The sequence below is a fragment of the Stenella coeruleoalba genome (assembly GCF_951394435.1).
Source record: "Stenella coeruleoalba genome assembly, chromosome: X".
Classification (NCBI taxonomy): Eukaryota; Metazoa; Chordata; class Mammalia; order Artiodactyla; family Delphinidae; genus Stenella; species Stenella coeruleoalba.
This window is the reverse complement of record NC_137152.1, coordinates 36,832,067-36,857,698: the sequence shown is the minus strand read 5'-3', so window position 1 is coordinate 36,857,698 and position 25,632 is coordinate 36,832,067. Positions and strand designations below refer to the sequence as shown.

General features: G+C 40.1%; 1 protein-coding gene across 1 annotated transcript; it reads right to left on the bottom strand.

Annotated features, from left to right (window-relative positions):
* Positions 1–6,541: 6,541 nt before the first annotated feature.
* Positions 6,542–25,385, bottom strand: RGN (regucalcin). Its single transcript, XM_079910786.1, has 6 exons — positions 25,197–25,385; positions 22,943–23,125; positions 9,711–9,926; positions 8,069–8,200; positions 7,553–7,707; positions 6,542–6,871 (listed from the first exon to the last, which is right to left on the bottom strand). Exons 1-6 carry the CDS (start codon positions 25,363–25,365, stop codon positions 6,821–6,823), a joined length of 906 nt encoding a protein of 301 aa, XP_079766912.1. The 5' UTR covers positions 25,366–25,385; the 3' UTR covers positions 6,542–6,820.
* Between the last annotated feature and the right edge of the window lie 247 nt (positions 25,386–25,632).

Below are 25,632 nucleotides of genomic sequence, written 5' to 3'. Positions count from 1 at the left end.
TATTTATTTTTAACATCTTTATTGGAGTATAATTGCTTTACAATGGTGTGTTAGTTTCTGCTTTATAACAAAGTGAATCAGCTATACAAATACATATATCCCCATATCTCTTCCCTCTTGTGTCTCCATCCCTCCCACCCTCCCTATCCCATCCCTCTAGGTGGTCACAAAGCACCGAGCTGATCTCCCTGTGCTATGTGGCTGCTTCCCACTAGCAATCTATTTTACATTTGGTAGTGTATATATGTCCATGCCACTCTCTCACTTCGTCCCAGTTTACCCTTCCCCCTCCCCATGTCCTCAAGTCCATTCTCTAGTAGGTCTGTGTCTTTATTCCCATCCTGCCCCTAGGTTCTTCATAACCTTTTTTTTTCTTTTTTTTAGATTCCATATATATGTGTTAGCATACAGTATTTGTTTTTCTCTTTCTGACTTACTTCACTCTGTATGACAGACTCTAGGTCCATCCACCTCACTACAAATAACTCAATTTTGTTTCTTTTTATGGCTGAGTAATATTCCATTGTGTATATGTGCCACATCTTCTTTATCCATTCATCTGTCGATGGAAACTTAGGTTGCTTCCATGTCCTGGCTATTGTAAATAGAGCTGCAGTGAACACTGTGGTACATGACTCTTTCTGAATTATCTTCATAGGATTTAAATAAGACCTAGAGTCTCATAATGTAATATTCAAAGTGTCCAGGATACAATCCAAAATTACTCAGCATACAAAGAACAATGAAATATTCAATTCAAGTGGGGAATGACAATCACCAGGTGCCAAGAATGAGATAATGCTGATGTTGGAATTATCTGCCAAGCACTTTAAAGAGCTATTATAAAAATGATTGAGCAATCATGAAAATTCTCAAAACAAATATGAAAACGGAAAGTATTGGAATAGAAAAAAGACATAAAGATTAACCAAATGGAAATTTTAGAGCTGAAAAATAAAATAACAACAACAACAACAAAATCACTCAATGGACTCAACAGCAGAATAGAGATAATAGAGAAAAAAGCCAGTGAACTTGAAGATAGAGCAATAACAATCATCCAACCTGAACAAGAGAGAAAAAATATTGAAAAAAATTACCAGGAACTGTTAATTTCAGGAACTGTACTTCAGGAACCTGTGGCACAACAACAAAAAGTCTAATATTCAAGTAATTGGAGTCCGAGAAAGAAGAATGTGAGGCAGAAAAAAGTATTTTAAGAAATAATGGACCTCCAAACTTCTCAAGTTAGGTAAAAGACATAAGCCTACAGATTCAAGAGGCTGAGCAAACCCCAAACAAGATAAACCCGAAGGAATCCATATCCAGACACATTATAATCAAATTGCTGAAAACTAAAGACAAAATGAATAATCTTGAAATCAGTGAGAGAAAAATGACTCATTACCTGTAGGGGAACAATGATTTCAGCAACTGCAGATTTCTCATCAGAAACCATGAAAACCAGAAGGAAATGGCACAACATTTTAAAACTGCTAAAAGGCTGAAAGAAAAGAACTACCAACCATGAAGTCCATATCCAGAGAAAATAGCCTTCAGGAGTGAAGGTGAAATAAAGACATGGAAAATTAAGAGAATTCATAGCCAGCATACGTGCTCTAAATGAATTGCTAAAGGAAGTTCTTCACACAATAAAAAGGATATAGGAAGGAAACTTGGAACATCAGAAATGAAGGAAGAACAACAGAAATGGTAAGTATCTTGGTAAATATAATAGACTATTCTCCTCTTGAGTTCTTTAAAACATGCTTGGGAGTTCCCTGGTGGTCTAGTGGTTAGGATTCCAGGCTTTTACTGCTGTGGCCTGGGTGCAATCCCTGATCACGGAACTGTGACTCCTCAAGCCATGCAGCATGGCCAAAAACAAACAAACACACAAAAAGAATAAAACATGCTTGACGGTTGAAAGCAAAAAATTTAACATTGATGAATTTTCAGTGTATATAGATACAGTATACAATACACTTATACATGAAGGAGGAAGTGTAAAGGGACCTATATGGTGGTAAGGTTTATACATTCCAGTTAAAGTGATCCTAAATAGACTATGAAGAATTAACTATGTATTTTATAATCCCCAAAATAGTCATAAAAATTAACGCAAATAGATATAGTCAAAATCACGATAGGTACAAGAATAAGTTCAAATAACCCAAAAGAAGGCAGGGAAGGGCAAACAGAAGAACAATAAACAGGAAAAAGAGAGAGAGCGAGAGCAAATAATAAAATGGCAGACTAAATGCAAACATACCAGAAATTATATCAAGTGTAAATGGTTTAAACACATCAATTAAAATATGAGATTGTCAGAAGATTAAAAAAATGACCCAGCTTACACCTGAAACTGACACAATATTGTAAATCAACTATACCTCAATTTAAAAAATGACCCAACTATATATGCTATCTAGAAGAAACTCACTTCAAATATAATGATATAGGTAGTACTTGAAAAGTAAAAGGTTGGAAAAAGATATACCATGCAAACATGAACTAAAAGAAACGGACAAAGTAGACTTTATTTATTTATTTATTTTTGGCCATGCCATGGGGCATGCAGGATCTTAATTCCCTGACCAGGGATTGAACCCATGCTCCCTGCATTGGGAGCACGGAGTCCTAACCACTGGACCGCCAGGGAAGTCCCTGACAAAGTAGACTTTAGAGCAAAGAAAATTACCAGAGATAAAGAGAGACCTTACATATTGAAGAAGAGTCAGTTTACCAAGAAGACAAACAGTTCTAAAGGTATATGTACCTAACAACAGAGTTCCAAAGTACACAAACCAAAAACTGTCAGAACTGAACAGAGAAATAAACAAATCCAAAATTATAGTTGGAGATTTCAACACTCCTTTCTCATTAATAGAACTAGAAAACAGAAGCTTAAGAAGGATATAAAACTGAATAACACCTGGGGGCTTCCCTGGTGGTCCAGTGGTTGGGAATTCGCCTTCCAATGTGGCTTCGATCCCTGGTCGGGGAACTAAGATCCCACATGCCGAGGGGCAATTAAAACCCACACACCGCAACTAGAGAGAAGCCTGTGTACCACAACTACTGAGCCCATATGCTCTAGAGCCCATGCACCACAACTAGAGAAGCCCATGTGCCACAACTAGAGAGAAGTCCACAACGAAGAGCCCGCATGCTGCAACGAAGACCCAGTGCAGCCAAAAGAATAATAAAAATAAAATAAAATAAAATAAAAAAATTAAAAAAAATCAAACAACACCATCAACTGAATCTGACATCTGTAGAACACTCCACTCATAACAGCAGAATACACATTTTTCTCAAGTGCACATAGAACACTTAGCAAGATAGACTATAACCTGGGTCATAAATCAAACTTTAATAAATTTCAAAGACTTGAAATTATAGAAAATATGCTCTCTGACCATAATGGAATTAAACCTGAAGTCAATGCCAAAAAGATAACAGTAAACTCTCCAATCATTTGGAAATTAAACAACACACTCAAAAAGTCTCCAAGGAAATTAGAAAATATTTTGAACTTAACAAAGATGGAAATACAACATATCAGTCTTTGTGGGCTGCAGAAAAAGAAGTGCTGAGAGGAAAACTTATAGCATTAAATGCTTATTTTAGAAAAGAAGAAATGTCTCAAATTCATAGTCTAAGATTCCAATTTAAGAAGCTAGAGAAAGAACAACATAAATCAAAATAAAGTAGAAGGAAGAAAATAATGAAGATAGGAGGATAAATCAGTGAAATAAAAAATCAGTTCTTTTAAAAGATCAATACACTGATAAACCTCTGGCAAGACTGACAAAGAATAGAGAAGACACAAATAGCCAGTACCAGGGAGAAAGGGGGATGTTACTACAAACCTCATAGACATTATTAAAAAAAATAAGGAAATACTATGAACAACTCTAAGCACATAAATTTGACAATTTACACGAAAATGAATAGTTCCTTGAAAGCCAGAAACTACCAAACCTCACCAAGATTAAATAGATAACACGAGTAGTCCTATAATTATTAGGGAAAGTTTAAAAAACCTTCTGAAAAAGAAATCTCCAGGTCCAAATGGCTTCACTGGTGAATTTCGCTAAATGTTTAAAGAATAAATAACCATAAATAGACACTATCTTTTCCAGAGAATAGAAGAGGAGGGACTACTTTCTAACTCATTTTCTGAGGCCAGTCTTACCCTGATATCAACACCAGGCAAAGACACTAGAAATATAGAAAACTAGAGACCAATATCCGTGATGAACATAGATGTAAAAATCCTCAACAAAATTTTAGAAGGTTGAATCCAGTAATATATAAAAAGAATAATATGCCACCACCCAGGGCGGGGTTTATCCCAAGGATGCAAAAATCTATCATATTAATGTCTAAAGAAGAAAAACCATATGATCGCTATCAACAAATGCAGAAAAAAATTGATAAAATACATCCAGAATACTACTACTGGGCTTCCCTGGTGGCGCAGTGGTTAAGAATCCACCTACCAATGCAGGGGACATGGGTTCGAGCCCTGGTCCAGGAAGATCCCACATGCCGCAGAGCAACTAAGCCCACGCGCCACAACTACTAAGCCTGCGCTCTAGATCCCACGAGCCACAACTACTGAGCCCACGCACCACAACTACTGAAGCCCACACGCCTAGAGACTGTGCTGCACAACAAGAGAAGCCACCACAGTGAGAAGCCCGTGCACCACAATGAAGAGTAGCCCCTGCTCGCCGCAACTAGAGAAAGCCTGTGTGCAGCAAGGAAGACCCAGCGCAGCCAAAAGTAAATAAAAAATAAATAAATAAAATAAAATAAAAAACCAAAATACTACTACTAATAAAAACTCTCAGCAAACTAGACTAGAGGAGAACTTACTCAACCTAAGAAAGGGCATCTACAAAAAATTCTGCAGCTAACATCATATTTACTGAAGAAAGACTGCATGCTTTTCTCCTAAGATTGGGAACAAGGCAATGATATCCACTCTTACTATTCCTATTCAACGTAATGCCGGCAGTTTTAGTCAGTGCAATAAGGTAAGAAAAAGAAATTAAAATATACATATTGGAAAGGACAAAATAAAACTGTCTACTCACAGAAGACATGATTATATATCCAAAGAATCCCAGAGAAGTTATAGAGATACTCTTAGAACTAATAAGTGAGTTTAGCAAAGTCATTAGATACAAATTCAAGCTACAAACACCAATCATACTTCCATAAATGAGCAATGAACAACTGGAAACAAAAAATTTAAATAATAATAACACAATAGCTCCAGAAAATGAAATACTTGGATATAAACCTAACAAAACATGTACAAGATCTGTATGCTTGGGACTTCCCTGGCGGTCCAGTGGATAAGACTCCACTTTTCCACTGCAGGGAGCGGGGGTTTGATCCCTGGTTGGGGAACTAAGATCCCACATGCTGCATGTACGGCCAAAAACAAAAACAGAACAAAACAATTATCTGTATGCTGAAAACTACAAAATGCTGATGAAAGAAATCAAAGAAGACAAATAATTGGAAAGACATGCCATGTTCATGGGTTGGAAGATTCAAAATCGTAAAGATGCCAATTCTCTCCAAATTGTTCTACAGATTTAAAGTGATTCCAATGAAAATTGCCCCTGGATTTTTTTGTAGATATAGTCAAGCTGATTCTAAAATTTATATGGAAGGCCAAAGGAACTAAAAGAGCTAAAACAATTTTGATAAAACAAAGTTGGAGAAATCACAGTACCCAATTTTAAGGCTAATTTATAGTGACAGAAATCAGATCAGTGGTTTCCTGGGGATGGGGGCAGGCATACAGAAGGACCAAAGGGAAGGATTACAAAGGGACACAGGGAAAATCTTGGGGTAGTGGATAGATTCATTATCTTACTTGAGGTGTTGGTTTCATTAATGTGTATATATATGTCAAACTTATCAAATTGTACACTTTAAATACGTGTAGGTCAATTATAACTCAATAAGGCTATTTTTGTTTTGTTTTTGTTTTGTTTTGTTTTTTGTTTTGCAGTACGCAGGCCTCTCACTGTTGTGGCCTCTCCCATTGTGGAGCACAGGCTCCGGACGCGCAGGCCCAGCGGCCATGGCTCACGGGCGCAGCCGCTCCGCGGCATGTAGGATCTTCCCAGACCGGGGCACGAACCCGTGTCCCCAGCATCGGTAGGCGGACTCTCAACCACTGTGCCACCAGGGAAGCCCCAATAAGGCTATTTTTAAAGTATTCTTTCCAAAGTGATACATTACATCTACTAGGTGGCAGTCGGAACCATAGATTTTGCCAAAATGTTTGATTCTTATCCTCCAGCAATATTTTAATTTGTAAAATAACATACAGGAAAAGTAATATGAAGGTAGGTCGGCACTGCAGCATATTTTATAAGATTATGATGAAAATAAAAAGGAACATAATCATAGCAAGTCATTACCAGACTACTATTTATTAATGTTTTAAAGCTTTAGGTATAGTAAGTATCGAATGCAGAGTAAAGAACAAATATGGTTCCTTCCCCCTTCCCCGATTCCACCAGCAATTTGCAAAGAATCAAGAGGCTGGTTGACGGTTGAACACCTCTATATTTCTATAGCACTTTTGCAGAAGGCCTTATAGTATGTTATCAAAACCACCTGTCACCCCTTGTTAAAAATGCTCTATGTTTTAAAAATTGTAATTAAAAATTTAATCCTATTAATATCATTGCTTCATTTTTTTTTGTAACTAGACTGAAATTTCAGCACCAGAATTTTCTAGTTGTCTTCTAAGTCTCTTCCACTATGAAGGAAGGCCTGTCACTCATCCTGCATAGGGATAGGGAGGAATTCCTTTGACCCCCAGGCCAGTTATCTGTTAAAAAAAGAAAAGAGAGAAACTCTGATACAAGGTAATTCACAAGTATTCTCCAAAAACATTTTTATGATCCACAATAATATATTTAGCCACCTATTATCCTTGTTTTGTTTCCTATAATAAAAAGGAACTATTTGATTAGGTATTTATGGTCCAACCCAATTATTCACATAGATAATAATTCAACTAGCAACCATTTACAACTAGGATTGAAAACTGAATTTATTTCTATCTTCTTCCCATCTGTTAAGAAAGGGGTTTGCGCCAGATGATTTCTACATTTCTTTTCAGCTCAAGAGATCTATAACTCTTATCAGTGTTTATTTCACTGCCAAAAAAAGTTAAGAACCTGAAAATATTCTTGCAACATCAAAACAATCAACTAATCTTATAAATGTGTTTCAAACACTGGTTTTCCAAGCCTATTCTACTGATTTATAGAATTTCAAACACCACTGAAGCAAAAAAATATTTTAAAGCACTGTACAAAGTGGGCTAAACACATTGTCCTGGACTTCAGGTCTAGAAAATCTCAATAAAATGTTTTTAAGTCTAGCATGATGAGCTTAAATGCCAAATACAATTGTATTTGGGAAGTATGAAAAAGCACCAATCATTCAGTTACTTAACCGAAGATCTCCCACCTCACCCTCAAAATAAAAGATATAGCCAGATCACCTTGAAAATTCCACCAGCTTCAGGTTGCTGCAGTAGACCCTCGGGGTCCATCCCATCCCGGGCACTGGTCACATACATTTCAGAGTAATCCTTCCCTCCGAAGCAGCATGAGGTTGTTTTAACAACAGGCAACTTCACAGTTCGGAGTCTTTTCCCTAGGTCACCAAATATTTCATTTAAGTCTAGCTCTAGCAAATTTCCACCCGCACAACTTTTCGCGACCCCTTGTGGAGCAATAGGAAAGTTCAAAGAAGATTTGGAGGTCAGACTTCGCCCAGGTATTTCACCTACCTTCCCTGACAATTTCTTCTGGGCAAAAAAGATTTACCTCTACAGGAAAAAGAGTTCTGACTATAACATTTTGGGCTATATCTTTGGCCTTTATTTCCAAAATCATCCAATTGAGACCTTTGAATATATCTCTATATAACTTTATCAGTAATGAAATTTCTCTGGCCCCTAGCGTCTGGTGTTTTCTAGACATGGCGGGGTTTTTCCATTCTGCTGTGGGCCTACCTGTCTCAGGATCCAAACGGATCACTCTTCCTCCATTGTAACAGGCCACCCAGAGCTTCCCCTCAACATCAATACACATTCCATCAGGGATTTGTTCTTCTTTCTCCAGCTTGTAAACACTTCTGCGGTTGGCTATGGTTAAAAAAACAAACAAACAGACAAACCAACCACACACACCCCCCCCAAAACCACAGGCCACTCAATACTGAGCATCAAACAATGAGCAATCAAGTTGATTATAAATACTGATCGCTTCTGCTTATCCAGTGTCTGGCAAATGGGTACCACAGGTGGGATGATTCAGGAGGATTCCTAACTCTAAAAATGTCTAAAAACATGAGTGGGCACCCCTCAACAAAGGATTTGTACTGTAGGATTTGGAGTGGATTCACTCCCTTTAGTTTGGGTACAGACACAGCTACCTAAGCTTTCAGAGGAGGAGAGAAAAAAGAAAGCAGAATTCTTAATAAAATAAAAAAAGATATTTTTTAGGGACCTGAACTGAAGCCCTGCATGCCCACCTCAGACACACTTCAGTCTGTGGTTAGACCTTTGCTGTTTTACTTCCAAAAATGCCTACTTTGGGGAATTCCCTGGTGGTACAGTGGTTAGGACTCCACGCTCTCAGAGCCAAGGGCCCAGGTTTGAGCTGCCAACAGTTCACGCACAAAAACTAACAAGGTGCATGAGTTCTGTTTCTGCCCAACTAAATGCTCCAAAATCACCTTATCTAAATATTAGAAGAGCTTGTTTCTGAAAAGAGGGGTATTCTGAAACCAACTGGCCGGCCTTAAAGGGAATCATAATATACAAAAAACAAGCATCAAAATCCAGAGGAACATTACACTACAAAATCCAGGTCATTACAGTAATCAGATTGAGGTATAAGGGGAAAAATGTTAAAACCATGTGTAAGTAAAGTGGGTAAAAACAGTCATGAAAAAGAGCACTACATATTTCAAAGCAAAACATCTGTGCTGGAATATTTAGCCTCTGATTAAATCTACATGAGACTCATGATTTTTTTCAAGTCATTTTTATGATTGGTTTTGCTCTTGTGGTCTGGCACCTTTCATGAAAGTTTCAAGCACTCCTTTTTAAATTCTTTCCAATAATTCCTTTCCTCCCAGTTTCCAACTATGGCTCATTTAGATCCGTTGGTGGAGTTGAACAATCTGCAACTACTTTTTTTACTTTTCCATTTTGAAAGGTTGTTAATTTGTCTTTAAGTACTTGCCTATAGTTAACTAAAGTACAAATAAGAAATATCAACCCCAAACTCTAATTTTCTGTTCTTTTGTCCCATTCTGTTGTATACTATTTGCCTTTAAGCACCAGCTGGTAGAACAGGATCCGTTTTACAGTGAGCCTCTTTCTAGTGATGGTTGCAAGAAAAAGGATTAAGGATCTAGCCATATTATGCAAACTGTGGCCATATTTAGTTGTGCTGAGAGCCATGGCTTGACTGGCAGCAGAGTCAAGTCTGTGTAATCATTACAATATTGGAATCATAACATTAGGCAGTTCTTTGTTTGAAAAGTAAGGACCTTTTCAAATGGGTTAAGGGCGAGGCAGCCTGCTAGTCATATGCATATGAAAAAAATACCAGCAATATTAAGAAAAATAATGAAAAAGTACATACAGATCTTCCCTGTTTGCAGGTCATAGTCAAAAGCATCCACCGAGTAGGACAGGCTATCGATGTAATAGAAGATTTTGTGGTCCAGAGACCAATCCAAACCATTGGAGATGTCCACCTGGTCAAAGTACTTCTCCACATGGTGGTCAGGAAAGAGGGAGTACAGGGACCCTTGGTGCCGCTCCAGAACTGCTGGAGCTGTTTCCTCAGCCATGGTACCTACAAAACCCAAAGAGTATGGAGCTCAGCTGCACAGCATCCCGCGCATGCACTGCACCATCTTCTCTCACCAGGACTCCTTCCCTGTGATGAAATCAAGGAAATTATTATACAATCCCAATCTGGGTCCTATGGGTTTTTTTTTTTTTAATGACAACTACCTTGCTTATAACGCAAATTAAAACTACCTTGAGAGGTTCTGGTTCCAGACATCTGCACCAACCTCATTTTCTCGCACTGAGCACAACTCTAAGACCTGGACAAAATGCATGGCATAGCTATTTGACAACTCTGCAATGTGAATTATCAGGCGGCTCAGAGAAGAACACAGAATTTGAAGTATCACCTAATTGGTGGCGAGTTCTTGAGCTCTCCATTTTATCCTCTAGTATGCCCTGGCCTGAACTCAACCCAGCTTGAAACTTGGAAGTGAGCACCATGGTGCAGGCAGAAAGAGGTCCGAGAGAAACCTCTAGATCTGGCGCAAGGAGCAGAAAACACTCCTACGGCTCAGAGAGAGAGTGGAAGAAACCCCCTGCTTATTTTCTCCTCCTTTTTCTCCATTTTCTCATGCACCAGCCCCCAGGCAATTCTGCAGTGAGGGTAGCAAAGGCAGAGAGAGGTCAGCAACAGGAAACTACAGGTATCAAAACTCTGAGGGAAGGCGACATTCCTCTGCATTTAGTGAAGCTGCAGGGACAAAAGGGCAGATCAAACACGGTTGCTTTCATGTTCTCTCTCTCTCCCCTCCTGCCACTTGGCCCTGGAGGCAGAACAGTCATAGAAGTGGGTGGTTTCTGACTGGAGGAATGAAAAGGAGCTACAGGAAGCTGGAAAGTACTAGAAGAGGGATGATGCTCAGGAATGCAACCCCATAAAGTTGTTTGTGATCTGCTGGGCTCATCTGTTTGTACATGCATGGATCTGATTCTAATTAGCATGCTAAAGATTTGGAGAATGGAGCTAATGGATAGAACTCCTTCTAGGTCTCAGACTGACCACTGAGTGGCGCACCTAATGGCACCTAATAGAAAGTAGGAACTTGTGGAAAGTGGAACTTGTGATCTGAACCTAAACATACAGATTGCTTACTGAAACGAATATATCAACATTCTCCATAGGATTTAAACAAGACCCAGCATCTCATAAGGTAATAGTCAAAATGTCCAGGATACAATCCAAAGTTACTTGGCAACACAAAGAAGCATGAAAATCTCAAGTCGTATAGGAAAACGAATCAAGAGGCAGACAGTGAGATGGCACAGATGTTGGAATTACTTGACAAAGACTAAAGCAATTCTTATAAAAATGCTCAAAAGAACGATCTGCAAAGTCTTAAAACAAAACTCAAAATAGCAGCAAAGGAGGAGAAATATAAAGAATCCCCAAGTGAAAATTTTAGAACTGAAAAATGAAATTAATGAAATAAAAAACCCACTGGATGGACTCAATAGCAGAATAGAGATGACAGAGGAAAGAGTCAGTGTATCTGATGCTAGATCAAGAAATTATCCAATCTGAACAACAGAGAGAAAAAAAGACTGAAAAAAAATAGAGTGTTAGGGACCTGTGGGATAACAACAAAAGAGCTAACATATGTGTCACTAGATTCCTAGAGAAGAGGACAAAGAATACAGGGCCAAAAAATATTTGAAGAAGTAATGGCTCAAAACTCTCCAAGTTTGGTGAAAAGCCTAAGGCTATATATTTGAGAAGCTGAGCAAACCCCAAACAGGATAAGCCCAAAGAAACCTATACCCAGACACATCATAATCAAATTTCTAAAAACTTAAGTTAAATAGGGACTTCCCTGGCAGTCCAGTGGTTGGGACTCCATGCTTCCAATGCAGGGGGCACGGGTTTGATCCCTGGTCAGGGAACTAGGATGCCACATGCCATGTGGCATGGCAAAAAAAAAAAGAACAAACAAAAACCCAAAAAAACAAACAACCAAACTTAAGTTAAATAGAAATCCTTAAGATTAATGAAAGAAAAATGACATACATACAACATATAGGAGAATAATGATTTCAATGACTGTTGATTTTTCATGAGAAACTGTGGAGGTCAGAAGAAAGTGATACATTTTTAATTTGTTGAAAGAAAAATAATGTGTCAACCTAGAATTTTATATCAAGTGAAAATATCCTTAAAGAATGAAGGTGAAATAAAGACATTCTCCTGTGAAGTAAAACTAAGAGAATTTATAGCCAGCAGACTTGTTCTAAAAGAATTGCTAAAGGAAATTCTTCAGACAGAAGGGAAATACCAAAAGAAACAACAGGAATGAAGAAAGAACAATAGAAATAGCACGTATATGAGTAAGTATAATGACTATTCTTCCTTTTAGTTCCTTAAAATATTTCTGATGATTGAAAGCAAAAATTACATTTTCTGATGGGATTTTAAATCTATGTATATAAAGACAACTATGACATAAATGGGTGATTGTCAATTGAAGTGGTAAAATATTGGTTCTAGACAGACTGTGAAAAGTTAACTATACATTTGTAATCCATTCAGGAGCCCTTAAAAAACTATACAGAGAGATATAGTGAAAAATCACAATAAGTAAATTAAAATTGAATTCTAAAAAATATTCAAATAACCTAAAAGAAGGCAGGAAAGGGGAAACAGAGTAACAAAAAATACAGAGGGAAAGAAGAGAAAACAAATAATAAAATGGTGGATCTAACTCAAAGCATATCAATAATTACATTAAATGTAAATAATCTAAACACATCAATTAAGATAATGTCAGAATAAACTTTTTGAAAATAGAACTATATGCTGTCTATAAGAAACTCACTTCAAATATAAGAGACATAGGTAGCTTAAAAGTAAAAGGATGGGAAAAGACCTATCCTATGCAAATATTAATTTAAAAAAACTGTAGAGGCTATGTTAGTATCAGACAAGATATACTTAGAGCAAAGAAAACTACCAGGGATAAATAGGAGTAACTACATATTGTGAAAATAGTCACTTCACTAAGGAGACATAATAATCCTAGATGTGCATGTGCTTAACAACAGACCTTCAAAATACACAAGGCAAAAGTCAGAACTGAAAGGAGAAACACACAGATCCATAATTCCGGTTGGAGATGTCAGCATCCCTTTCTCCGTAATAGACTCAAGTAGATAGAAAATCAGCAAAGAAATAGAAGAACTGAATACCATTAACCAAACTGGACTTAAGTGACATTTATAGAGAACACTCCATTCAACAACAGCAGAATACACATTCTTCTCATGTGCCCATGGAATATGCACTTAGACTTGAGTGTGATCTCAGAGGATAGAGCAGAATTTAACATAATGAAGAAATCGGAAAGCTCATTTACTATAACATGCTCTATCTGAAAGAAGAGTGAGTTAGAGGAAAATGGACTGAAACTGGGAAGCCTGAACAGCAAGCCAGACCTCCCTCCTTGTTTTTTTACTATAGGGCAGTTGGGCTTGTTTCTATTATTTCTATTCCACCCCCACCCACCCCCTTCCCCCACTATCTGCCTCACAGAAGGAGATGCCTGGAGCATGAATGTGGATCCCCCACTGCTTAGAAAGGGCTCTTCCTTAGTGGGAAAGAAACTGGAGCCCTGGTTTATCATTATCTAGTAGTGAGCCCAGACAGGTGAGACCTTGGGTGTTGGGACACCTTCAGGGTACTACCCACCACTAAGAGACCCCCATCCAGACTATCAGATGACCCCACCCTTTTCTGGGCCAGGGACAGCTCTCAACACCTGCTGAAATCTATAAACTCTCTCTAGAAAAATTTTCTCAGGTGCTTCTGACAGATGCACATGACCAGTATGTAGGCACACTGATGCCTACAATTTTAAGGGGTCTCCAGAGGGCAAAGGTTAAGAATTGGGGACTCCAGGCTAAGAACTCAGGCCTCTGAGGGCATTTTAATTTTGTCTCACCAAGTGCCACAGAGCTGTAAACTTCTAGCCATAAGGGAGAGAGAAAATCAACTTCAACAGGAGGTAGAGTATCCAATCATATTTCTTCATCCTGCAGAAATTACTGGCAGAAGGGCTTCCAATGGATTCTCATCTTTAATCTTTCAACCTGTCCTGGACTAGATCTGTGCTTGTGTAAAGTCCAGGAAGATGGGAAACAATCCACACCACCTGCTCAGATCTTACTTACCTTCCATGTTGAAAGTGAATGGAGGAACTTCCCTGGAGGTCCAGTGGCTAAGACTCCGTGCTCCCAATGCAGGGGCCCCGGTTTGATCCCTGCTCAGGGAACTAGATCCCACATGCATGCCACAACTAAGAGTTCACATGCTGCAACTAAAACATCCCGCATGCCACAACTAAAGATCCTGCATGCCGCAACAAAGACCCAGCACAGTGAAAGAAAGAAGGAGATAGAAAGAGAAAGGAAGAAAGAAAGAAAGGAAGAAAGAAAGAAAGAGAATGGAGCCAGGACAGCATGGCTGATGATGTGAGTGGAAGAGTGGGGAGGTGGAAACAGCAGGGATTTAGAATCAACTTTGGCTAACTATAGGGTTGTTAGGATGGGAGCTAAATGAGAACTAAATGTGAAATGCATTATTTAATTTCAAACTTAGAGTTAAAATTCATTTAAATCTGTATATAACTCATTCTGCAGCCATCATAATAAAGATGGCTTCAAGTGAGAATCATCAAGGAATGTAAAAGCTAAGGAAGATATTTTGATGAGGACCAGGATATTTGCTTGGACTTAAAGTATCTCCCCATGTTGTAGCCAGCCTCTAAGTTGACCCATAATGATCCCTGCCTCCCAGTATTCACACCCTTGTCTAGTCCCCTCCATAATTTTGTGACCAATAGCACATGGCAGAAGTGATGCTATGTCACTTCTGAGATTGGTTATAATAGGACTGTGGCTTCCATCTTGGGCTTTCTCTCTTTCTCTCTCTCTCTGCCTCTCATCACTGGCTCTGGGGGAGGCCATGCCCCGGGCAGTCCTATGGAGAGGCCCACACAGTAAGGAAATGAAGCCTCCTGCCAACTGCCTGCCATGTAAGTCAGGTTTGAAGCAGATCCTCCAGGCCGCTTCACAGACTCCAGCTCCCTCCAAGGCTGTAGCCCCAGCCAACAGCTTGACTGCAACTTCAGGACATAGCCTTGAACCATGCAGCCAAGCCAGACCCAGGTTCTTGACCTTCAGAAACTATGTGAGATAATATATGTTTGTTATTTTAAGCCACTAAATTTCAGGGTAATTTGTAACACAGCAATAGATCACTAACAGACCCCACAAACTGCTTATAAATTGCAATTTAAAAATAGTAGCTATGTAGTAGAGAAATCTAAGACCTCAACTGGGTGATCAAAACTGACATCACCAATGAGGGACAGATGGTATCCAGATGGGATACCCCGAGAAGGACAGAACAGCACCTATGCAGTGATTCCAGCCATGAATATATAGCATCAATCTAATCACAAGGAAACATTAGACGCAAAAACATGAGGAAAGTTCTGTTAAAAAAGAGGGGAGTTGGGCGAGATTGTAGTCTTCAAAAATGGCAATGTCGAGACGCTGGCAGAGCTCACGTCAAGGAGTACTTCCCAGAACTTCTGCTGCCAGTGTCCTTGTCCCCACGGTGAGCCACAGCCACCCCCTGCCTCTGCAGGAGAACCTCCAACACTAGCAGATACACCAGAAATACATCTACACGTGGAACAACTCCTACAGAACACCTACTGAACGCTGGCAGAAGACCTCAGACCTCCCAAAAGGCAAGTAACTCCCCACGTACCTGGGTAGGGCAAAAGAAAAAAGATAAAAACAGAGACAAAACGATAGGGACGGGACCTGCACCAGTGGGAGGGAGCTGTGAAGGAGGAAAGGTTTTCACACACTAGGAAGCCCCCTCACGGGCCGAGACTGCGGGTGGCGGAGCGGAAAGCTTTGGAGCTGGAGGAGAGCGCAGCAACAGGGGTGCAGAGGGCAAAGCGGGGAGATTCCCGCACAGAGGATCGGTGCCGACCGGCACTCACCAGCCCGAGAGGCTTGTCTGCTCACCCGCCTGAGTGGGCGGGGCTGGGAGCTGAGGCTCGGGCTTCGGTCAGAGCGCAGGGAGCGGACTGGGGTTGGCGGCGTGAACACAGCCTGCAGGGGATTAGTGCACCACAGCTAGCCGGGAGGGAGTCCGGGGAAAAATCTGGAGCTGCCGAAGAGACAAGAGACTTTTTCTTCCCTCTTTGTTTCCTGGTGCGCGAGGAGAGGGGATTAAGAGCGCTGCTTAGAGGAGCTCCAGAGACGAGCGTGAGCCGCGGCTAAAAGCACGGACCCCAGAGACGGGCATGAGACGCCAAGGCTGCTGCTGCCGCCAGCAAGAAGCCTGTGTGTGAGCACAGGTCACTATCCACACCCCCCTTCTGGGGAGCCTGTGCAGCCCGCCACTGCCGGGGTCCTAGGATCCAGGAACAACTTCCTCAGGAGAACGCATGGCGCGCCTCTGGCGGGTGCAACGTCACGCTGGCCTCATGCTGGCCTCTGCCGCCGCAGGCCCGCCCCGCACTCCGTGACCCTCCCTCCCCCCCGGCCTGAGTGAGCCAGAGCCCCCAAATCAGCGGCTCCTTTACCCACATCCTGTCTGAGCGAAGAACAGACGCCCTCCGGTGACCTACACGCAGAGGCGGGGCCAAATCTAAACCTGAGCCCCGGGAGCTGTGAGAACAAAGAAGAGAAAGGGAAATCTCTCCCAGCAGCCTCAGAAGCAGCGGATTAAAGCTCCACAATCAACTTGAAGTACCCTGCATCTGTGGAATACATGAACAGACAACGAATCATCCCAAATTAAGGAGGTGGACTTTGAGAGCAAGACTTATAATATTTTCCCCTTTTCCTCTTTTTGTGAGTGTGTATGTGTATACTTCTGTGGGAGATTTTGTCTGTATAGCTTTGCTTCCACCATTTGTCCCAGGGTTCTATCTGTCTGTTTTTTTTCTTAATAATTATTTTTTATTTTAATAACTTTATTATATTTTATCTTACTTTATTTTACTTTATCTTCCTTCTTTCTTTCTTTTTTCCTTCCTTCCCTCCTTCCTTGCTCCCTCCCTCCCTCCTTTCTTTCTTTCTTTCTACTTCTACTAATTCTTTCTTTCTACTTTTTCTCCCTTTTATTCTGAGCCATGTGGATGAAAGGCTCTTGGTGCTCCAGCCAGGAGTCAGTGCTGTGCCTCTGAGGTGGGAGAGCCAACTTCAGGACACTGGTCCACAAGAGACCTCCCAGCTCCACATAATATTAAATGGCGAAAATCTCCCAGAGATCTCCATCTCAACACCAGCATCCAGCTTCACTCAACGACCAGCAAGCTACAGTGCTGGACACCCTATGCCAAACAAATAGCAAGACAGGAACACTAACCCACCCATTAGCAGAGAGGCTGCCTAAAATCATAATAAGTCCAGAGACACCCCAAAACACACCACCAGACGTGGACCTGCCCACCAGAAACACAAGATCTAGCCTCATCCACCAGAACACAGGCACTGGTCCCCTCCACCAGGAAGCCTACACAACACACTGAACCAACCTTAGTCACTGGGGACAGACACCAAAAACAACAGGAACTACGAACCTGCAGCCTGCAAAAAGGAGACCCCAAACACACTAAGATAAGCAAAATGAGAACACAGAAAAACACACAGCAGATGAAGGAGCAAGATAAAAACCCACCAGACCTAACAAATGAAGAGGAAATAGGCAGTCTACCTGAAAAAGAATTCAGAATAATGATAGTAAAGATGATCCAAAATCTTGGAAATACAATAGACAAAATGCAAGAAACATTTAACAAGGAACTAGAAGAACTAAAGATGAAACAAACAACGATGAACAACACAATAAATGAAATGAAAAATACTCTAGATGGGATCAACAGCAGAATAACTGAGGCAGAAGAACGGATAATTGACCTGGAAAATAAAATAGTGGAAATAACTACTGCAGAGCAAAATAAAGAAAAAAGAATGAAAACAAATGAGGACAGTCTCAGAGACCTCTGGGACAATTTAAAACACACCAACATTCGAATTATAGGGGTTCCAGAAGAAGAAGAGAAAAAGAAAGGGACTGAGAAAATATTTGAAGAGATTATAGTTGAAAATTTCCCTAATATGGGAAAGGAAATAGTTAATCAAATCCAGGAAGCACAGAGAGTCCCATACAGGATAAATCCAAGGAGAAATACTCCAAGACACATATTAATCAAACTGTCAAAAATTACATACAAAGAAAGCATATTAAAAGCAGCAAGGGAAAAACAACACATAACACACAAGGGAATCCCCATAAGGTTAACAGCTGATCTTTCAGCAGAAACTCTGCAAACCAGAAGGGAGTGGCAGGACATATTTATAGTGATGAAGGACAAAAACCTGCAACCAAGATTAATCTACCCAGCAAGGATCTCATTCAGATTTGATGGAGAAATTAAAACCTTTACAGACAAGCAAAAGCTCAGAGAGTTTAGCACCACCAAACCAGCTTTAGAACAAATGCTAAAGGAACTTCTCTAGGCAAGAAACACAAGAGAAGGAAAAGAGCTACAATAACGAACTCAAAACAATTTAGAAAATGGGAATAGGAACATACATATTGATAATTACCTTAAATGTAAATGGACTAAATGCTCCCACCAAAAGACACAGATTGGCTGAATGGATACAAAAACAAGACCCATATATATGCTGTCTGCAAGAGACCCACTTCAGACCTAGAGACACATACAGACTGAAAGTAAGGGGATGGAAAAAGATATTCCATGCAAATGGAAACCAAAAGAAAGCTGGAGTAGCAATTCTCATATCAGACAAAATAGACTTTAAAATAAAGAGTATTAGAAGAGACAAAGAAGGACACTACATAATGATCAAGGGATCGATCCCAGAAGAAGATATAACAATTGTAAATATTTATGCACCCAACATAGGAGCACCTCAATACATAAGGCAAATACTAACAGCCATAAAAGGGGAAATCGACAGTAACACATTCATAGTAGGGGACTTTAACACCCCACTTTCACCAATGGACAGATCATCCAAAATGAAAATAAATAAGGAAACACAAGCTTTAAATGATACATTAAACGAGATGGACTTAATTGATATTTATAGGACATTCCATCCAAAAACAACAGAATACACATTTTTCTCAAGTGCTCATGGAACATTCTCCAGGATAGAGCATATCTTGGGTCACAAATCAAGCCTTGGTAAATTTAAGAAAATTGAAATTGTATCAAGTATGTTTTCCGACCACAACGCTATGAGACTAGATATCCATTACAGGAAAAGATCTGTAAAAAATACAAACACATGGAGGCTAAACAATACACTACTTAATAATGAAGTGATTGCTGAAGAAATCAAAGAGGAAATCAAAAAATACCTAGAAACAAATGACAATGCAGACACGACGACCCAAAACCTATGGGATGCAGCAAAAGCAGTTTTAACAGGGAAGTTTATAGCAATACAATCCTACCTTAAGAAACAGGAAACATCTTGAATAAACAACCTAACCTTGCACCTAAAGCAATTAGAGAAAGAAGAACAAAAGAACCCCAAAGTTAGCAGAAGGAAAGAAATCATAAAAATCAGATCAGAAATAAATGAAAAAGAAATGAAGGAAATGATAGCAAAGATCAATAAAAGTAAAAGTTGGTTCTTTGAGAAGATAAACAAAATTGATAAACCATTATCCAGACTCATCAAGAAAAAAAGGGAGAAGACTTAAATCAATAGAATTAGAAATGAAAAAGGAGAAGTAACAACTGACACTGCAGAAATACAAAAGATCATGAGAGATTATTACAAGTAACTCTATGCCAATAAAATGGACAACCTGGAAGAAATGGACAAATTCGTAGAAATGCACAACCTGCCAAGATTGAATCAGGAAGAAATAGAAAATATGAACAGACCAATCACAAGCAATGAAATTGAAACTGTGATTAAAAATCTTCCAACAAAAAAAAGCCCAGGATCAGATGGCTTCACAGGCGAATTCTGTCAAACATTTAGAGAAGACCTAACACCTATCCTTCTCAAACTCTTCCAAAATACAGCAGAGGGAGGAACACTCCCAAACTCATTCTACAAGGCCACCATCACCTTGATACCAAAACCAGACAAGGATCACAAAGAAAGAATACTACAGGCCAATATCACTGATGAACATAGCTGCAAAAATTCTTAACAAAATACTAGCAAACAGAATCCAACAGCACATTGAAAGGATCATACACCATGATCAAGTGGGGTTTATTCCAGGAATGCAAGGGTTCTTCAGTATACGCAAATCAGTCAATGTGACAAACCATATTAACAAATTGAAGGAGGAAACCATATGATCATCTCAATAGATGCAGAGAAAGCTTTTGACAAAGTTCAACACCCATTTATGATAAAAACCCTGCAGAAAGTAGGCATAGAGGGAACTTTCCTCAACATAATAAAGGCCATATATGACAAACCCACAGCCAACATCATCCTCAATGGTGAAAAACTGAAAGCATTTCCACTAAGATCAGGAACAAGACAAGGTTGCGCACTCTCACCACTCTTATTCAACATAGTTTTGGAAGTTTTAGCCACAGCAATCAGAGAAGAAAAGGAAATAAAAGGAATCCAAATTGGAAAAGAAGAAGTAAAGCTGTCACTGTTTGCAGATGACATGATACTGTACATAGAGAATCCTAAAGATGCTACCAGAAAACTACTAGAGCTAATCAATGAATTTGGTAAAGTTGCAGGATACAAAATTAATGCACAGAAATCTCTGGCATTCGTATACACTAATGATGAAAAATCTGAAAGTGAAATCAAGAAAACACTCCCATTTACCATTGCAACAAAAAGAGTAAAATATCTAGGAACAAACCTACCTAAGGAGACAAAAGACCTATATACAGAAAATTATAAGACACTGATGAAAGAAATTAAAGGTGATACAAATAGATGGAGAGATATACCATGTTCTTGGATTGGAAGTATCAACACTGTGAAAATGACTCTACTACTCAAAGCAATCTACAGATTCAATGCAATCCCTATCAAACTACCACTGGCATTTTTCACAGAAGCAGAACAAAAAATTTCACAATTTGTATGGAAACACAAAAGGCCCCAAATAGCCAAAGCAATCTTGAGAACGAAAAGCGGAGCTGAAGGAATCAGGCTCTCTAACTTCAGACTATACTACAAAGGTACAGTAATCAAGACAGTATGGTACTGGCACAAAAACAGAAAGACAGATCAATGGAACAGGATAGAAAGTCCAGAGATAAACCCAGGCACATATGGTCCCCTTATCTTTGATAAATGAGGCAGGAATGTACAGTGGAGAAATGACAGCCTCTTCAATAAGTGGTGCTGGGAAAACTGGACAGGTACATGTAAAAGTATGAGATTAGATCACTCCCTAACACCATACGCAAAAATAAGCTCAAAATGGATTAAAGACCTAAATGTAAGGCCAGAAACTATCAAACTCTTAGAGGAAAACATAGGCAGAACACTCTATGACAAAAATCACAGCAAGATCCTTTCTGACCCACCTCCTAGAGAAATGGAAATAAAAACAAAAATAAACAAATGGGACCTAATGAAACTTCAAAGCTTTTGCACAGCAAAGGAAACCATAAACAAGAACAAAAGAGCCCTCAGAATGGGAGAAAATATTTGCAAATGAAGCAACTCACAAAGGATTAATTTCTAAAATTTACAAGCAGCTCATGCAGTTTAACAACAAGAAAACAAACAACCCAATCCAAAAATGGGCAGAAGACCTAAATAGACATTTCTCCAAAGAATATATAGAGACTGCCAACAAACACATGAAAGAATGCTCAACATCATTAATCATTAGGGAAATGCAAATCAAAACTACAATGAGATATCATCTCACACCAGTCAGAATGGCCATCATCACAAAACCTAGAAACAATAAATGCTGGAGAGGGTGTGGAGAAAAGGGAACACTCTTGCACTGCTGGTGGGAATGTGAATTGGTACAGCCACTATGGAGAACAGTATGGAGGTTCCTTAAAAAACTACAAATAGAACTACCATATGACCCAGCAATCCCAATACTGGGCATATATCCTGAGAAAACCATAATTCAAAAAGAGTCATGAACCAAAGTGTTCATTGCAGCTCTATTTACAATAGCCCGGAGATGGAATCAACCTAAGTGCCCATCATCAGATGAATGGATAAAGAAGATGTGGCACATATATACAATGGAATATTACTCAGCCATAAAAAGAAACGAAATTGAGCTATTTGTAATGAGGTGGATGGACCTAGAGTCTGTCATACAGAGCGAAGTAAGTCAGAAAAAGACAAATACCGTATGCTAACACTTATATATGGAATTTAAGGGATAAAAATGCTATGAAGAACCCAGAGGTAAGACGGGAATAAAGACACAGACCTACTGGGGAACGGACTTGAGGATATGGGGAGGGGGAAGGGTGAGCTGTGACAAAGCGAGAGAGAGGCATGGACATATATACACTACCAAACATAAGGTAGATAGCTAGTGGGAAGCAGCCGCATAGCACAGGGAGATCAGCTCAGTGCTTTGTGACCGCCTGGAGGGGTGGGATAGGGAGGGTGGGAGGGAGGAAAATGCAAGAGGGAAGAGATATGGGAACATACGTATAACTGATTCACTTTGTTATAAAGTAGAAACTAACACACCATTGTAAAGCAATTATACCCCAATAAAGATGTTAAAAAAAAAACTCATTTAAACTACAAAAATACAATACAAATTTTAGTCTGCTAGAGACAACAGTTGAAAGGGATATCTATGAAGTTTTTCTCATGGGATTTTTTTTTTTGATACAAGTGACTTAAGTAATAATGAAAGAAGAACCCCAGACCCGTTATGAACACTTATTTTACTACTGCAGCTGTGAGGCTTTTGTAAGTCACATTCTGGTCTTCCCCAAAGCTCAGTAAGTAGGTGCTAAAGGTAAACCATACCGGCAAAGTATCTCCCAGCGGGATCCACCTTCCCGTCATTGAATCGATTGTTTTTCTTGTCTTTATCTACTGTGGCCAAGACAACTGCTGATTGATCTTCCCAGTTCAAAGCACAGAACTTTGTTCCAACTGTGGCGACATAGCCTCCTGAGTGGCGAAGGGCCACAGAGCTGACTGGGGCATCTGCAGAGGTAAAAGCAGCAGTCAGGGGGCAGCCAGTAGTCACACTGTGTCCATCACGCCACCCGGCATCTCTAAGAGGTTGCAGCTCTTTTGACAAGGGGAGTGCTCCCTCCTCTCTGTTGAACAGTGAAGGTTACATAACCCAGTATATTCGTTGATCATGAGCTCCGTGTGCTGTTCCGGGCAGCATGGATGTAAAGATGAATGAAACCCAACTCCTCTGGAAGCTCCGAGTCTAGCGGGAGAAGCAGAGAAGTCAAATCACAGCAGCCACCGTACACTGGGGCAGATGCCACAGCAAGTTCAGAGGAGAGGTTCCTAAGGGGGTGATGTGTAAACCAGGGCAGTTGTCACAGAGCAAGCAATGCTCAGTTTGCCTGATCTTCAGGAAATGCAGGGACACAAACTGTGTTTAGTTCCAGCAACTGGGTTTTGTGACATCTCTCTCTCCCTCAAGTACAGGACTTGTCTTTTTTTTTTTTTTAAATTAGGACTTGTCTTGTTAAAGGTACCCTGTTTTGTATGTATTTAATTGAAAATTGTTTCTTAAATCCTTTTTGGAAGTAAGCATGATTAAAAAATAATAGAGGGACTTCCCTGGTGGCACAGTGGATAAGACTCTGCGCTCCCAATGCAGGGGCCCGGGTTCGTTCCCTGGTCAGGGAAGTAGATCCCACATGCATACCGCAACTAAGGAGCCCATGTGCTGCGACTAAGGAGCCGGCAAGCCACAACTAGGGAGCCCGCCTGCAGCAACTAAGACCCGACACAACCAAATAAATAAAAATAAATAGTAAAAAAAAAAAAAAAGAAATGTAGATGCAATGATTTAAAAAATCACGTCTTCCTTATACTACTATATTTTGTATATTTAAATTTTAGGTTTTCTGGGTTTAACATTTTTCCACATATAAGGAAACTTTTTTTAAGTGGAGAGATTGATTACCATGGTGAGTACTCACAGGAAACAAATTGACAGACTTTATTGTGAAAACATTTCCTAAGCATCTATTCAGTGCAAGACGCTTGGTGCCCTGTGCAGAAGCTGATTGGAGCCGTGGAGGGTCCCAGGGAATGTGCAAGACACTAGTAGGAGCGTCATATCCTCATCAGGGATCCCAACCTGTGGCCTGAGGCTTCTGTTAGCTTTTAAGCTGCTGTGGACACCACAAGCCCTTCCCAGGGTTGGGGGGGGGGTTGTTTGTTTTGTTTTTGTTTTGAAGATTAGGGGTAGGAATATATCCCTAATGTGTGCATATTGGGAAAGAGAGACTAGGGAAGGTGATGGGTCCCTCCCCCAAGTCTGATCACAGTGGGTCACAGTCATTTTGCCTCGAGCCACAGTCATGTCCGTGAGTGAATTAAAAGCTGTTCCCTCTCATCTAAGAAAAAAAGGTCCCCAGTTCTGGGTTGAGAGTGTCCTGAGGTCACAGGAATTCCTGGTATCTCTTTCCCAGGAACACAATAATGAAAAGAAGAAACTTCTTTATCTCTAGTCAAGCCCATATCCTTGGGCCATAAAATGTGATAAACCCCTCCATGGGAAATCACAGGGCCATTAACAGAATCATACTCCAATGCACTCGAAATTCCTTTGTGAATCCTGTTTTGAACAGTGAACAGAAAGCCCTGGTTAATGCTTTCTAAGTCCAAAAGCTCCTCTTTGCACAAAGAGGGGATATATCTGTTGTTATTATTATTATTTTGTTTTTCAAATTAAGGCCTTGGCCTGACCCAAGGTAGATAACCTTTGCTGTGCCACAAACCGGGTCTCCAACTTTCACGGCTGTTAACTGAAGGTATGATGGAAAGATCCTACCGTGACTCACCATCCAAAACATAATGGGGAATGTTGCCCGGCACCCGCAGGGGAAGAGGAAAGTATTGACCATCCAGATTTTACTCCTGGGTCAAAGTGGGGGACACAGAAAGGATGACAATCCAACAGTTTTTAAGCATATTCAGTACGCTTTAACAAGAAGGTTCCGGAGGAATGACACATTAGGTGACAGTGCCTCCCCAGGGAAGAGATGGCTGTCTGGGCAGATCCAAGCCCATCCTTCATCCTTACCCACGGTCACTTGCTGCACTTCCTTGCTGAGCGAATCCCACCGGCAAACCTTTTTTGCAGGAATATCTACGAAGAGCAGAGAGTTGGATGCCTCCTCCCAGACTGGAGACTCACCGCAGCGCCAGTTCTCCCGCAAAACACACTCAATCTTAGCGGAAGACATTGTCATGGGAGAGATTTACTGAAGACAACAGAGATAAAGTGAAATGTCATCGCATGGAGCAAATTCAGCAAAACACCTAAGACGCTGGTAAGATCCCAATACAGATTGAGTTTTTAAAATCAGAACTGGAAAGGCTGGACACACTTTCCCCAGATCAGAACAAAATACGCAATGTGGCAGGAGGAGACAGATAAAAATGAAGAAAGAGCTGATAGGCCATAACACAAGACATCTTCAATCAACTTACCGGTGCTTTTTTTTTTTTTCAAGGTT

Coding starts and splice junctions, on each gene's coding strand:
- RGN (XM_079910786.1), bottom strand. CDS start 25,365: ATGACAATGTCTTCCGCTAAGATTGAGTGTGTTTTGCGGGAGAACTGG. Junction 23,126..25,196: donor AGTGCAGCAAGTGACCGTGG/GTAAGGATGAAG, acceptor TTACCTCTGCAG/ATGCCCCAGTCAGCTCTGTG. Junction 8,201..9,710: donor CCTGCAAACAGGGAAGATCT/GTATGTACTTTT, acceptor TTTTAACCATAG/CCAACCGCAGAAGTGTTTAC.